The 14,678-nt window shown below is 40.4% G+C and overlaps 1 protein-coding gene across 1 annotated transcript in view; it reads right to left on the bottom strand.

Moving 5' to 3' along the window:
* pacsin1a (protein kinase C and casein kinase substrate in neurons 1a) overlaps window positions 1–4,134 on the bottom strand; it is a 54,901-nt gene extending 50,767 nt beyond the window's left edge. The window contains exon 1 of the mRNA XM_057319933.1: window positions 3,988–4,134. Coding sequence (XP_057175916.1) covers window positions 3,988–4,047 — 60 coding nt within the window. The 5' untranslated portion in view covers window positions 4,048–4,134. The remainder of the gene's footprint in view (window positions 1–3,987) is intronic.
* Between the last annotated feature and the right edge of the window lie 10,544 nt (window positions 4,135–14,678).

Below are 14,678 nucleotides of genomic sequence, written 5' to 3'. Positions count from 1 at the left end.
ACCTTGGTCGCCCTTAGAGCGAGGTCGGTGGCGGTGCGGAGTTCCTGCATTAACCCCGGGTCGGTCTTACCCTCGTGGATCTCTTTCAACGCCTTGGCCTGATGGACCTGCAGGATGGCCATGGCGTGGAGAGAGGAGGCAGCTTGGCCCGCGGCAGTGTAGGCCTTCGACACCAGCGATGCCGAAGTCCTACACGCTTTGGACGGGAGTTTCGGTCGACCTCTCCAGGTGGACGCCGCCTGCGGGCACAGGTGCACCGCGACTGCACGTTCCACCTGGGGCACGTCGACGTAACCCCTAGCCCATTTCTTTGCGAAACATGTCAATATTGGCTGCTGTGCTTCAAAACAATTTGGGTTAATTATGTTTATTTATTTAACTTTGTAATTTCTTGTGATTGTGCATCCAGAGAGAACATGAATTTTGGCAACACCTTCAACTTGTAATGCTTTGTTGCATGTGTTTATGAATAAAATGGGAAAACTTGACTCTCTCTCTCTCTGTATGTGTTTGTGTGTAAGTACTACAAGGAAAGCCTTTTATGGGCAATACGTTTAAAATGTCCATATTGTCGTTTGTTCTTCCTTCTCATAAATGGTCTTTTAGCTCACATGGTAAACACCCATAAACACCTATCACCTGCTCATTGTTCTTTTGAATTGTTGTAAGGCTTTTGACAAAAAAACTGCCAAGAGTCAACACAAATCAACACCAGAGAACAAATCTTTATTTGAACATGCATGGAATCACATCTGAGAGTAGTTGCAGTCAATGAAAGTTATGAAAAGAAAAAAACACAGCAACTAGGACCCAGTTTAGCTTGAAAATAAATGCCAAAAACAAACAAAACAAGAGAAATGTGTTTGATTTAATTTAGTAGGCCTATCGTTTAGTATCATCCATGTAAGCTACACAGTAAAAACATTGCCATATGGCCATGAGAAAGAATTGTTATAAATCCACATGCAAAACTAAGCATTTTGACCATATTATGTGAATAAAATAAACTGTTGTACATCTACACGGGGCTTATGACCATTCGCTTTATTACCTTAACGAAATAATTCACCAAACTAGGGAAGAGAGCAGACAACACACTCCATTCTAGTCCCTTGTGCTCAAAAACCACGCCCACTGTGGAACAACCAATGAATATTTACACTAACTCCTCCCACTGAAACAGTTTTTCACGGGAACTGAATATTACACAACACCGGCCACACAAACATAAATAAAACTTAACACAAAGTCCAGGCCTGGTCCTCTCTCCTCGTACACTCCTGTCGCTCGTCCTTTTATGCTTCCGTAGCTCCTCCGTCAGAGATGCGAGACCGGTGCAACGCGCACCTGACACTCATTATCACTCGTGTCACCGGCCTCGCCCTCACGGCTCTCGTCCCGCCTTCCTCGTTACAGCATCCAAATGTCTGCTGCCTCGAGTTCAACATAGCTGCGTATCAAATCTGTAACATGCTCATCCTCCCCGTTATACATGTTGTGTGAAATCTCACCACACCGGGGCTATTTTTAAATTGCAGGCTTATTAAAATAATGGGCGGGAAACTATAGAGATACGATCAGTTATCCAGATGTGGAAGCCACTTGTTGACAAGTGTAAACGCGCTGTGTCCTGATTGTCTGAAGATCCGATCTGCTTGTTCGGATCACCGAGATCGCATGTTAATGCCAAGTGTAAACGCACCCTTAGTCGAGTCTTGATTTACTAATGCGTATATCAGCAAAGATCATTGATAAAGGCATCTGTGTAGCCTTTAAGAATATTTAAATCCTATTCTATTAATCTTGATTACAATACTAAGGGCAGTATTCAACAATAGCAATTTTTGTTTTAATCCTGCAGCCCTCTGTAATAAATGTCTTAATGTGCGGCTAAATTCTGCAACAAAAAAAAACAGGATTAGAACACCTAGTCTAATTAAGCAAACTAAATGAATAACATCTGATATGCTGCTCTGAGTCATCTCAGTGTAAAGATGCTTCTTTACTTACAATAGTTGACAAAAAATTTTTTTATCATTTACTCATCCTGTATGACTTTCTTTCTTCTGCAGAACACAACAGAAGATATTCTGAAGAACGTTTGAACTAAACAACATTGAACCCCATTGACTTCTGTTACATCCTGTGGACATATAGTTTATGTAAATGTATTTATTTTCTGAAGTTCTTCCCCTAGTGGATATTGTGTTGCTGTTCTTTTTCTTGTTCTCTCTTTTTCAGTTGGGGACTGTTGATTGAGCACCAGCTGATGCTCATTGTAGATCTGCAGTGCCAATGCTGTGTAATCTAAAGAGTATATAAGTGGAGAAGAAGCAATGCTGAGGAACTGACGGAAAATGCGTTTCACTCTTTGTCCTGATCCAGAATCGTTGTCTCTGGTGGAGTTTGTTGTGACCATGTGTGGTTTATCTCTTTCAACTTGGTGAATGGATGGCTTGATTGCCATTTTCAAGGAGTGTGCAAATTTTCAAGAGTAATTGACTTTTAATGATTTTGATTCTTTTCTTTTGTTTATACTTGCATCTTTTGTATAATACTTTATTTGTTATAATTTTAGGAAGTGGTAGGGGGAGGGTGCCATTTTCTTTGAACACTACCTTAGTTAATGTTTTTTTGTTAGTTAAGGAGAGAGCTTAGTTTCTGTTGTTTATTTCTTTTGATACAGGTTATTTAAGTTACCTGGGCAGTTAGAACGTTTTGTTTATTTTGTTGGCCTTCCCCACTCCTGAATAAATACTTCCTTTTTGTTATTCTCTTTTGTTTGCAAAATAGAAATATATTATTTTGCACAATCTGGTGTTTGGTGCTTTCTGGATCAGGGGATTGAAGTGACCGTCAGTCTAACAATTTTGTTACAACCTCGTTTTACCTCTAGACTTTATCGGGGCTTGTAACACTTCCGTTGTATGAACACAAAACCACTGGGACATTTCTCAAAATAACTTCTTTTGCGTTCCACTGAAGAAAATGGTACAGAATTAGCCATCCCTTTAATAAGGAGAACACACAAAACATGCCTTAAGGGTATTTGACTCTTCATCTCTTCAAAGGTTGAATGAAAGAAGATACTCTGCTGGAGTATCAACTCAATACTCTGCTGGAGTATCAACTCAATACTCTGCTGGAGTATCAACTCAACACTGAGTATAAACTCTGCATCCATATCTGAGGACTGACAAGATTGGCCATTACTTTATAATGCCAAAGACATGATATTCAGGATGCTAGTGTGAAGGACTCTGGCAACATCACCGGCCGTCAGTGTTGTCTAAACAGAGCTCATTGTGAGCGCTCTGGCAGATCCTGATACTGCGAACACAACATCACTCTGTTTTACAACACAACACAACTATTGACAACAATATGGCAAGCCGAATTAGCTTTTAATCATTCTCAGGATATGCATTTTTGATATCAACAATTCAATTTTTACTAGTAAAAATTATAATTCTTGATATCAAGAATATAATTTCTACTAGTAACAATTGCTATTTTTGATATCAGTAATTACATTTTCACTAGTAAAAATGTGAATTCTTGATATCAACAATCACGCAATCACTCGCAGAAATGTGTATTCTTGATATCAAAAATTGAATTTCAACAAGTAAAAAACGTAATTCTTGATATCTGTAATTGCAATTTTACTGGTTAAATATCACAATAGACTGCCATTCAAATTCAATTTTAGATATCAATAATTAATTTCTTACATGTTAAATCTTATTTCAGATATTAGAAATGCAATTCTTACTAGTAAAAACCATATTTTTTTATATCAAGAAATTATATAGAAATTATATTCTTGATATCAAGAATTATAATTTTTACTAGTAAAAACTGAATTGTTGATATCAAAAATGCATATCCTGAGAATGATTAAAAGCTAATTCGGCTTGCCATAGACAACATCTTGAATGTCCTGGCAGTCTAGCATGTAAAGGAATGAAATGGTGCAGTTTGTACCTCCCAAAAGCTATCCATGGCCTCATCAGCAGCAGCGGATTCATCATAAGAGCCAGACATGGTGCACGGTGCCGTGAATCAAGACTGAAGAACACGTCTGGAGAAAAGCAGACTTTCTCAAGCACTGAAAAAGAGTTACACACATGCAGCTGTGTTATTGTTGTGGGAAATATGGGGTGTTGAACAGACTCCATGTTTGCGAAATCAAAAACGACTTAACAGAAACCTATTGTTGACAACAAAACAACATCAATAAAACTTAAAAGAGCTAAAAACCAATTTCTGCTTTCTTCCTATTAACAAAAGCATGAATAATCAAAACATTTAAGGCACAAGGGCTGATGGGTATTCTTCACTGCATTTTTTAATTATAATTTTAAATTCATTGCACTTGGAAATTATGTTGTGTTTACTTAATTTTAACTGTTTCTATTCATTTTATGCATACTCTTGAGTGTACCTTGAGTTTACGTTATATTCTTATCATAATTATGATTAGGCAATGAATACCTTCTTATAAAATGAAGGTTCCTTAAAGGTTCTCTGCCGGGCTGTGTGATTTAATGAAGAGAAACCACAGATGAGATCTCTTAACCCTTTAGGCGCCAGGGTTTTTTGGAAAACATGCTGGATTTTGACATCAAGATTTCAAAAGCTTGTGGCTAGGGATTGGCGATATTATATCGTTTGCGATATACAGGTAGAAATTCCCCACACGATAGGAATTAAGTCTTCCCGCGATATAAACGATAAATTGTAGTTGATTAAGTATTTCTTTGTGAGACCCATTCATAGCTCATATGTGAAGTGAAGCATATGTGAAGCGGAGGGCGGACGTGAAGCTGAGAAAGAGTTTGCACTCAAAGACGAGCTCTAAATCTCGTTTAGGTTGGCACTGTAGATGCATCCGAGTTAATGTTTAGTTTCACTTTCGTTTTATTTAATTTGTTTGTTAATTAACAATTTCATGAAAATTATTAACAAAACAAAAGCAATTATGAATACATATACCAAACTATTTATTTCTAACTTCCTGTCAAGATGCCAAATATGTAAATCCAAAGCCAAGGGCATACATAACACTGTAACCCAAGTTTAAAAACGGAAAAAAGTATCATGTTATGCCAAATTAAGTCGTCTGTACAACGGGTAAGATACATGTCGGAGACTGTAGGTGAGTGCATGTTAAAAGTAACCAATCAAAGGATCGGAGAAGTCTGCCATTGTCCTGCCTCCAAAGTCTCAGAAGTCAACTCAACGAGCGAGCGAGTGTTGAGCAGTTGCGAGAGCATAGAGAGAATCGCGCGCGTGCTCGTCAAAGCCTCTGCTCGCGGACTGAGAAATGCGCCCGCGCGAGGATTCTTTTCCGCTTGCGGATACTGTTCTGCTCGCTCGCGGAGTTTAAATGCGCCCTTGCGGAGCAGTTTTCTGCGCGTGGTTATCATTATGCGCGTTTGCATAGTGCGTGCGTGCGCGGATTCCATGCGTGAAAGTTTTGGGTCCATTTAAACTCCATAGTTTTCTTGCCTGTTATATACAAGATGAACGGAGCGTCCCGTGCGCAGCTCGCGCCCACATGTGCTTTCATGCCGACGCAGCGTGCACAGCACTGCTGCCTGTTTACATACAGTACAAATGCGAGTTTGTATTACGTTATTTTAAATACGTTTATGAGCGTATAAAAGCATGGATTATTTAATTAGATTTCTTTTATCCGCATTTTTCGGTTCTCTTTCTGTAGCGTGAGTCATAGACAGATTCAGTGTATGTTGCTGTGAGAAGAGAAGGTTCACACAGTTCAAGAGAGAGTGATTGACAGCGTGATGCGATCGATCGTTTCCACCCAACAATAGAATATATACAGTTTTAGGTATGACATGATGTGTTTATTGAGCTTTAGTTTATTTACCTTTTCTTTACTACAACCTTTTGAAGTCGAATCTCACTATTATATTTTATATTTACAAAAATACTGTAGGTATATTTTAGGAGCTGTTTGATTTGGGGTAAGTTTTACTTTTTTATAATATTTGTTTTGCTGAGGGTCTAGACAGCTACTATCACTTGACGCAAAAAACAGCGTTATGGATATATCGTGATTTTTATCATTATCGCAACAAATACCAGGAATTATCGTGATAGAGTTTTAGGGCCATATCGTCCATCCCTACTTGTGGCTTGAAAGAACATAAAGATAGAGATCTTCTGTAAATTAGAAAAATGTTGGGCATGACCAAAAGTTTATGTGGGGTGTAAATATACTCATCTAATTTGCATATTATGACGTCATCCTGGGCAGCCAACTTGAATTTCATAATATTCAGGAAATAGTAGATATTGGATTGATGTTTGAACTTATTTGCATGTTTTTTTTACTCTTTGATCCTTATTCCAAATGATCAGGAAAAGAGGAAATCAACAGTAAAACTATTAGTAACTATAGTAAAATTATTACTATATTACTGTGCCATAGTAAAATGCATGTGCCTATTTTTTGATCAGTTGACCAGCTATCTGCCCAATCAGCTGCCTCTACCTCTAGCAACAGCTCTCCTATGGACACTACGACCATGTTCACCCCTGCCACCCCCATCTCCGTTAGGCAAAGGGTCGAAATGATCGCTCGTTTGTGCTTCGTGAAATTCGCGCCTTGCACTGCGGCACCATTGCGCTGCACAGCTGTACCGGGAGACGCGCGGTGATTAGACGACCGATCGTGATTTCCAAAAGGCAAATATTCCCCTTCAGAGTCAGAATCGGCGAATAACATTCGCAACACACCCTCGCGGTACAACCTTTTATTAGCAATTTGGCAATTTTCTCTCACAAATCTCACAATTTACTCTGATGCTCTGAACTGAACTGCTTCCGCTTCAATGACACATGATAGCTCACTTGCTCTGCTATTTGCTCGAACACTTTGAATGGGAACATGACGTCACTTTGGTCTAGAATCGAAGTACTACATGTCTGCCATCTAGTGGTATTGAATACAAATGAGATATTACACCATATTAGGATCTACAGCCTATTTTATGAAGTATGACGTCTTGTCGCAATTCTGCGACTTTAGCGCTTAGAGGGTTAAAATGTTAAACCAAGTGTAAAATGTAACATCCCGACTTTAACATCACAGTCGGTGTTATGTTGGGATTGGCCTCTTTTTCTGTGGTCTTTTTACATGCACAAGATTTACAAAAGAAGGAGGAAACAATAGTGTTTGAGGCTCACGATATGTCATTTCCATGTACAGACCTATTATTATTCATCTATGCCTAGGTAAAAACAGTTCCCCTTCAGTCGGTCTCTCGACGTTGTGTTGAGAGACAGACTGGGGTTTGATCTTCAGAACCTATCATCTCTGAGAGGAATTTTAAAATGCCAATGGGCTTGGCAAATGGCACATGCATGCCAGTCCCCGCCCCATGCATACGGGTATAAAAGGAAGATGGCGGCGGTCATTCATTCATCCTTTGTTCTTCGGAACCTGCGTGGCACATTATTGTCAAGCGTTATCTCTTCGAGACTCTTCATACTGCTGGACTTACGACGCAGAGCAGCGGACTTCTCCCTCCTTAGAGCGGACTCCCCCTGGGCGTCTCGGCAGCGAGCTACAGACCTAAAAGAGCAAATTTCTCAATTTTTGTCCTTGGGTGTGACAGACTCATCCCAGAGTCAGACAGGCATGACACCTGCGTCACATGCTTGGGGTCAAGCATGTGAGACAGGGTTTGTCGATCCGGCATGTTCTGTCTGCAAGAACATGCCGATTAAGGTGTTGCGGTCACGGCTGGCTACGTTCTTTGTGAGTGCTGCCACTACCCTGTTTGCTTCCCAAGCGAGTTCGACTGACGCTTCAGCGAGGTCGACCGCTTTGGTGAGCAGCGGGGGTGATTTGGAGGTTCCTATGGATGTCGCTCCATCAGCTTCGGCTTCGCGGACCACCCTTACCCCAGCACACTCACCTGGCTCATCCCCGATGGGCGGCGGTAGACCGTCCCATAGCGGGCAGACTCCACAGAGAGATGAGGACGAACTCTTTGTCATTGCATCGGACAGCTACCTCCTGGCATCAGATGCGGAAGACCTCTCTGAGCTCCCGCCCCTGGGCGGTCGATCTCAAGATGAGGCCGACACTGAGATGTCAGCCATGCTTGCCCGGGCAGCCTTCATTTGGATTCGTGGTTTCTGGGGTCGGAATGTGGTGAAAAGCCACGCACCGCCCCGGTTCCATTTTTCCCAGAGGTGCATAAGGAGCTCACTAAGTCCTGAAATGCACCGTTCTCGGTGCGTGCCCGGCCAGCGGGCTCGGTGGCTGTTACTTCCCTGGATGGCGGGGCGACCAAAGGCTATGTCAACATCCCCCAGGTGGAGCGTGCTGGGCGGAGCGGTCTGTTGGAACCAAGTCCAGTACTAGCCTGCTCAGGTGGTCCCCTATACTAGGACTGTTGCACCATACATAGTGACTCCCCTGCAGGGTTGTCCCGTATGTTGAATTCCTCACTCCTGGTTCCCCTGTCGGTGAACCTGTGACCTCCATTCCGGTGGTTACTCTACCTGGGTTCTATCCCCCCATCCGGGCTGACACAAATTCTCACATGTTGTTCTCCCCACTGGTGAGACCATGTTGGTGTCTCCACATGTAACCTCCCCTTGTGGTAGGATGTGGCCTCCATAACACACTCTTCAAAGAGGAGAGCAGTGTTTCCCCAGTGTTCTTACGGCGCCGGCCATGTCTCGCTACTAGAGACGAACGCCACCACCCGTGATGGCCGTCGGTACAAGCTTCTCAGTATGCTACTAGTACTGATCCCATTGGAAGATTACCTCTCGCTCCGCTGGAGGTCGTGATATGGTGCAGCGCCGTGGCGTGTAACGATAGGTCTCCAGTCTCAACACAACGTCAAGAGACCGACTGAAGGGGAATGTCTCGGTTATGACTGTAACCTCCGTTCCCTGATGGAGGGAATGAGACTTCGCCGACCCGCTGCAGCGACCGGGAGATACCTCTCAGGTTCCTCAGCCCAAAGGGTGAATGAATGACCGCCGCCATCTTCCTTTTATACACGTATGCACGGGGCGGGAACTGGCTTGCGTGTGCCATTCGCCAAGCCCATTGGCATTTTAAAATTCCTCTCGGAGATGATAGGTTCTCAAGATCAAACCCCAGTCTGTCTCTCAACACAGCGTCTCGTTCCCTCCATCAGGGAACGGAGGTTACAGTTGTAACCGAGACGTTTTCCATTCTATGGCACCTTTAACTGTGCTTGGCTAGATGTGAACTTTGAATTGGAACAGTACCTAGGCGGCAACAAGAACACAAGCAGGGTGCGATTTGCCGGGGGGCAATCAAAAACAGACTTTTACTGTCAGTGCTCCAGCGCGTCTAGGTCACATGACGATTCCAGTTCCGGTGCTTTGAATCTCCAGGCAGAGCTTTTCATAGTTCACCAAGTGCCAATCTCTGAAGTTTTCTGACTTGCACATGCCCCAGTATAAATCTGCTGTGCCCCAGTATATATTTCAAGTTTAAACTTTAAACGTTTACTTTATTTGTCAGTGTAATCATTTACATTGATAATAGCGGCAAAAACGGATCTACATGCAACGTAACCTAATTCATTCTTGTAAAAAAGATGCAGTCGCGCACTTTAACCGGTCCAAAAACACAAACTCGTGCCGTATTTTCGCGCAGACATCTATGTCTGTACCCGTCTGTGTGTTTCCTTGCAACAACTGCAGCAGGACACAGCTGCGCACGCAGGCGCGCAAGGGTGACGACACGCGACTGATGCACGCTATGAAAACATGACGAAACTAAATTATGTTTCTAAATAATATCGATCATCTTATTTTGACTCGATCATTAATAGCCCCTGTAGATGGACATCAGAATGTGTTGCTGTAAAGCATGGAAATGGAAGCAGTAAGTAGATGATGAGTTTGAGGGAGGTAAGACTTGATAAACACACTACTGTACATCCCCAGCCAGTCAGGTCTCAGACATTGGAGGAAAATGTCTCAGAAAAATCTTTGTCAAGTCTGTAAAATTGCATTGTTGCTTAGAAAAACATCTGTGTTCTGTACTTGCAGAAATTAAATTAAGATTTAATTTACTAGCTCTAGTTTAGGACATTACATAAAAAGTTGGCCGTAACTATGGCTGAGATAACTATGTGGTGTTAGAGGCAGTACAGTTGGTTAAAAAAATGAACCAACTTTGTTTGGACTTGGCTGTAAAACCAGAAAATATTGTTGTTTTGTTAGATAAAATATGCTCTTTATATTAGTTGGAGCCATAAAATGACTGGTTTCTTGAAATACTGTAATTGTAAATTCTTGAGAAGAATTATTGATCGTTATCATTTTGAAATGAATGCAGATGTTCAAGAAAAACTCTCTGCTTTCATTATTTCCATACAGTGCATGCATATGGGAGGCAAATCCTGCCAAATTTAAATAAATAAATTAAACGATGAAAATGAAAATGAAAACCAGATTAGCAATTTCATTATACACAACTGCGTGCACAATATGTGCCAAAATGAAAAATAAAATGAAATTATTTTATTTTCATTTTCATTTTTACACTGACAATGCGTTGTCCCTGTCAAATTGAAAAAGAAAATGCAATTGGTGATTTGACATTTCATTTTCACTAAAATCTCGAGGCAAGACTGCCAATTTGAAAATGAAAAGGCAAATGTGAAAAATAAATTGTAAAAACATTTTTTACAAAGGTTTTATTAATGTTCACGCAATAATACTGACACAATTCAAATTAAAATGTAAACTTTGATTTTTATTTTATTTTATTTTCTCTTCTCTTTGATTTCATTTTCGTTTTCGTCTTCGTTTTCATTTTCTTTTTCTTGTTCACGGTCATGCAAATTACATGTTAATTAGTGGGTGTGGACGAGCGTCTGCATTACTGGGAACGCCCACAAAAACGTCATATCCGTTTATTCGAACGAACGTGTGTAGACCTTGTCAGGCGCTTGGCCTTAGCGCTTTGTAATGATGACGATGACTGTGCCTGGTGCAATACCGAAAGTTGTTGTGTGGTGTTCTGCATCTCTGATAAGTTAACAGACGAACAAACTAAAGCATTGGAGAGCCCGTATCTCTAGCGTGCCCTGAAACATGCCGGAGCGCGATTGTCCCCACTCCGCCGCTGACCTGCTCTTACACTGTACATTACCATCCGCACCCGAGCACGCTATCATCATTACACTGTGACTGCTTTTAAGAAAACATAAACAAAGCGATCTTTCTCAGCACAATAGAATCCATCGTAATGTTCGGTTTGAGGTTGATAAGATGTGTTTAACCTCACGCGCGCTGTGCGCAGACCAATTCGCTTATGGTATCACAAGAGCGGCTCATATGTGTTTAAATCAGCCCCGCGTACTTCATTCATTATGATTATGAGCCAATCGTTATACAAAGTGCTGCACTATGTTATGAACGCATGTTTTAAATGATGCGCCTGTTTAAATTCCTTGAAGTTCAGCTGTCATACCAAAAAACATCTAATACCTACAACACTTCTAAGTGCAGGCCTGTGTCACCGCGCCGTGGGACAAAAAAAAACATTCGAATGAATTAATAGTGTGTGCGTATTAGATGTTTTTTGCCATGACAGCTGAACTTCAAGGAATTTAAACAGGCGCATCATTTAAAACATGCATTCATAACATAGTGCAGCACTTTGTATAACGATTGGCTCATAATCATAATGAATGAAGTACGCGTAATATATTTATTTTTCCGCCTCCTTCCTTCCGTTTTATTGAGCTTTGCTACATGCATATTACGAGAAATATAGATATACTGAAACACGTTTACTTCATATTTCTTTAGACAGACTGATGAGTTTTAAGCTCCGTTCAACTATTAAAAACTCTGTTAAACTCCATCTGTTTCTTTCACGTGACGGCTCTTATGACGGCAGGACTGGCATCTCCAGGCAGGGTCCTAAAGTACACCCTATTTCTCACGACACATGCAGACAGATGATTTGCTGATTTGTGTTGCGTTTGTTCTCCTGTCTTTAGTGGCAGAGGAAATGTTTCCAAAAAATAACACAAAGATGTCTATTATTCGAAATGTTCAATAAATAACCATAAATACTTTGTATTTTCTTTGATTATCTAAAAATAACATGAGATAAGAAATGTTTCATTACAAAAGATACCCTACCTTTAGTTGGGCATATTTACACTACAAACCTTGTCAGTGATCTACGCGGGCAAAAAACAAAGAAAAATAAATAAAAACAAAATAATCGTTCAATAATCCTAATCGAGATAAAATGTTCAATTATTCGAAATTTTGATTTTAGGCCAAATCGCCCAGCCCTGGGTGAGATGTTGTCAGGCTGAATGTCAGTGTCATTATTCGATCGTCATTTTCTTTACTTGTTACGAAATAAAAAGTCTTTCACCTCAGAAAAACGAACTATCCTGTGACTGTACTGTCAGACGTCATACCTCAGTGCTATTCACTAAAGCGCATAAAAAACTACAAGCATGGCATGCAACGTGTGAAATAAAAGTAAAGTTCCTAAAAATCACATAACTGGTAGGCTACTTGGTGTTTTAGCTGGGAAGGATTTACAAGAAGGTATGATATTCAAATTAATCTTTCATTATCAAGTGTATTCACCATGGCAACTTTTGTTTCCACAACCCCAACATGCCATGTTATTTTCGCTTTGTGTTATTTTGTATATGTTTATATTACGGTGGTGACTCAAACCAACAATTTAATTAAAAAACTAGTTTGGGACTGCTATTTCATAGCCTTAACCTTAACTAAGGCTGTTTATTTATCAGTATTAGTCATATTAGTCACACATTTTTGTTAGTATTTTAGTATTAGTCACTTGTTTTTTTTTTCAAACTACGTATGATGTCATAAATCCTAAAAAGTGGGTCGCGGCTTGATGAGCATGGGAAAATGCGGTTCCCTTGGCCTAACCAGGTTGAGCACCACTGCCATAGTATAAACAGCTATTGAAGACATATCCTTCAACGAAGCCGAAAACAGCGTGGATGTGTCAATCTAGACATGACACCAAATGTAATATTACATCAAGATCATTCCCACGTTCATTGACAATGACAGTTTACAAGTTTACATCAGTCATGGAAAGCACCACAATGCCCTTGAGAGAAACAGGTGGCTGAAAACCAACCACTTTCACGTGTGAAATAATGATGAGAAATACTTTGATTTCTGAATCATCAGAGCAAAAATGATTGTTATCTGTCAATTTCTGCAAAATCGACTTCAAATGGCAACACACCCCAAGTATCACAAGGACAAATTCTTTCACCCATAAAGTAGTGCAGGAAGATGATCTTGCTCTTTGGTTTAATAAAACTTACCAACAGTGACTCCATTTACAAACAAATGACGTCGTTTTATAAAGGTAGAACAATCCAGATATGAAAACACAGCTTCAGCTGCTCTACAGCTCATGTACAGTAGCAGGATAATCCTGAAGTGTTCCACTTGAATGGCTTAGAAGACATGAGGCAATGGTTTAAGGGGAGGAGCGAGAGAAGGATGAGAGGAAAGGAGCAGGCAGAGGGTGTGATAACACTAGTAGTGCATTAGGGAACATGAAATGGAAAGCTGTTGCTTTGTTTGAAGATAAAGCAGTTAAGATGAAGATAAAATGAGAAAATGTTATCTGTAACAATGCAACAAGATATTAACCCATACAGATCGCAAACACAAATAATGCTTTTATCCAATGGCTAAACACCCAGTGTTCGCTTTCAAGAATCTCAATTAAGAGGTGCAGAGCTATGTAAAGATTCTTTAAAAGCATGCTTTTAAGCTTCATTAAGGGGAAATGATATCATTTGCCAATGGGGGCGGGATAAGCAGAAAGGCAAGTCACTGTCATCATTAACATCATCACGTTGGCAACATATTAACGTCACAAAATCGAATAATCAATTTCAATTCTGAAATTGGATCCATGAGGTTAGGATTTGGATACTTGATATAAAATGAACATTTCAATTCCACTTTTCCTATGTGTGCTTTTTCAGATACACCAAATCCTTTTTTCTTTGAAAATACAGCCCGTGATCTGCCAGGACCTTCCAGTGTTGCCAAATCCTTCAGTTGATTTTGTTACGCAGATTTAGATTTTCAGTTGATTTTGTTACGCAGATCTGGCAACCCTGGGTCCTGCCTTACCTTACTATTTAAGAACCTCACTACTCACTGGAAGATTTTCTTACGGGAGTAACACTGCTTACATATGTACATAAATACATCCATGTTTGCATACAAATCAATAAGTAGGCTATTTTTTTACTAGAATTAATACGAATCGGAATCGATAAGCAAAATCAGAATCGATTAAATTCAAACTATACCAACCCTGGCGATGATTTCTCACTCTATGTGCCACAGATACAAGTTGTGTAAAAAATGGGATCGGGACACATCACAAGCTTGTGCTACCTGAATGAATGCCTTAAATAAATAAACAGAGCACACTGTATGCTTACTCCTGCGCCACATTATCGCTATATGTTTCTTTCCACTGAACACATGCTGAACAAATGCCTGCTGAATAAAAACTGCCACACATATGTGTGTAAACCTATTATAGTAAGTAGATTTTTAAGACTTTCTAAATTTATCACACCTGCAGTAACTGTGCT

Source organism: Triplophysa rosa, linkage group LG21 (genome assembly GCF_024868665.1).
Source record: "Triplophysa rosa linkage group LG21, Trosa_1v2, whole genome shotgun sequence".
NCBI classification, from domain to species: domain Eukaryota; kingdom Metazoa; phylum Chordata; class Actinopteri; order Cypriniformes; family Nemacheilidae; genus Triplophysa; species Triplophysa rosa.
The sequence above is the reverse complement of the archived record's forward strand: the minus strand, read 5'-3'. Positions and strand labels throughout refer to the sequence as shown.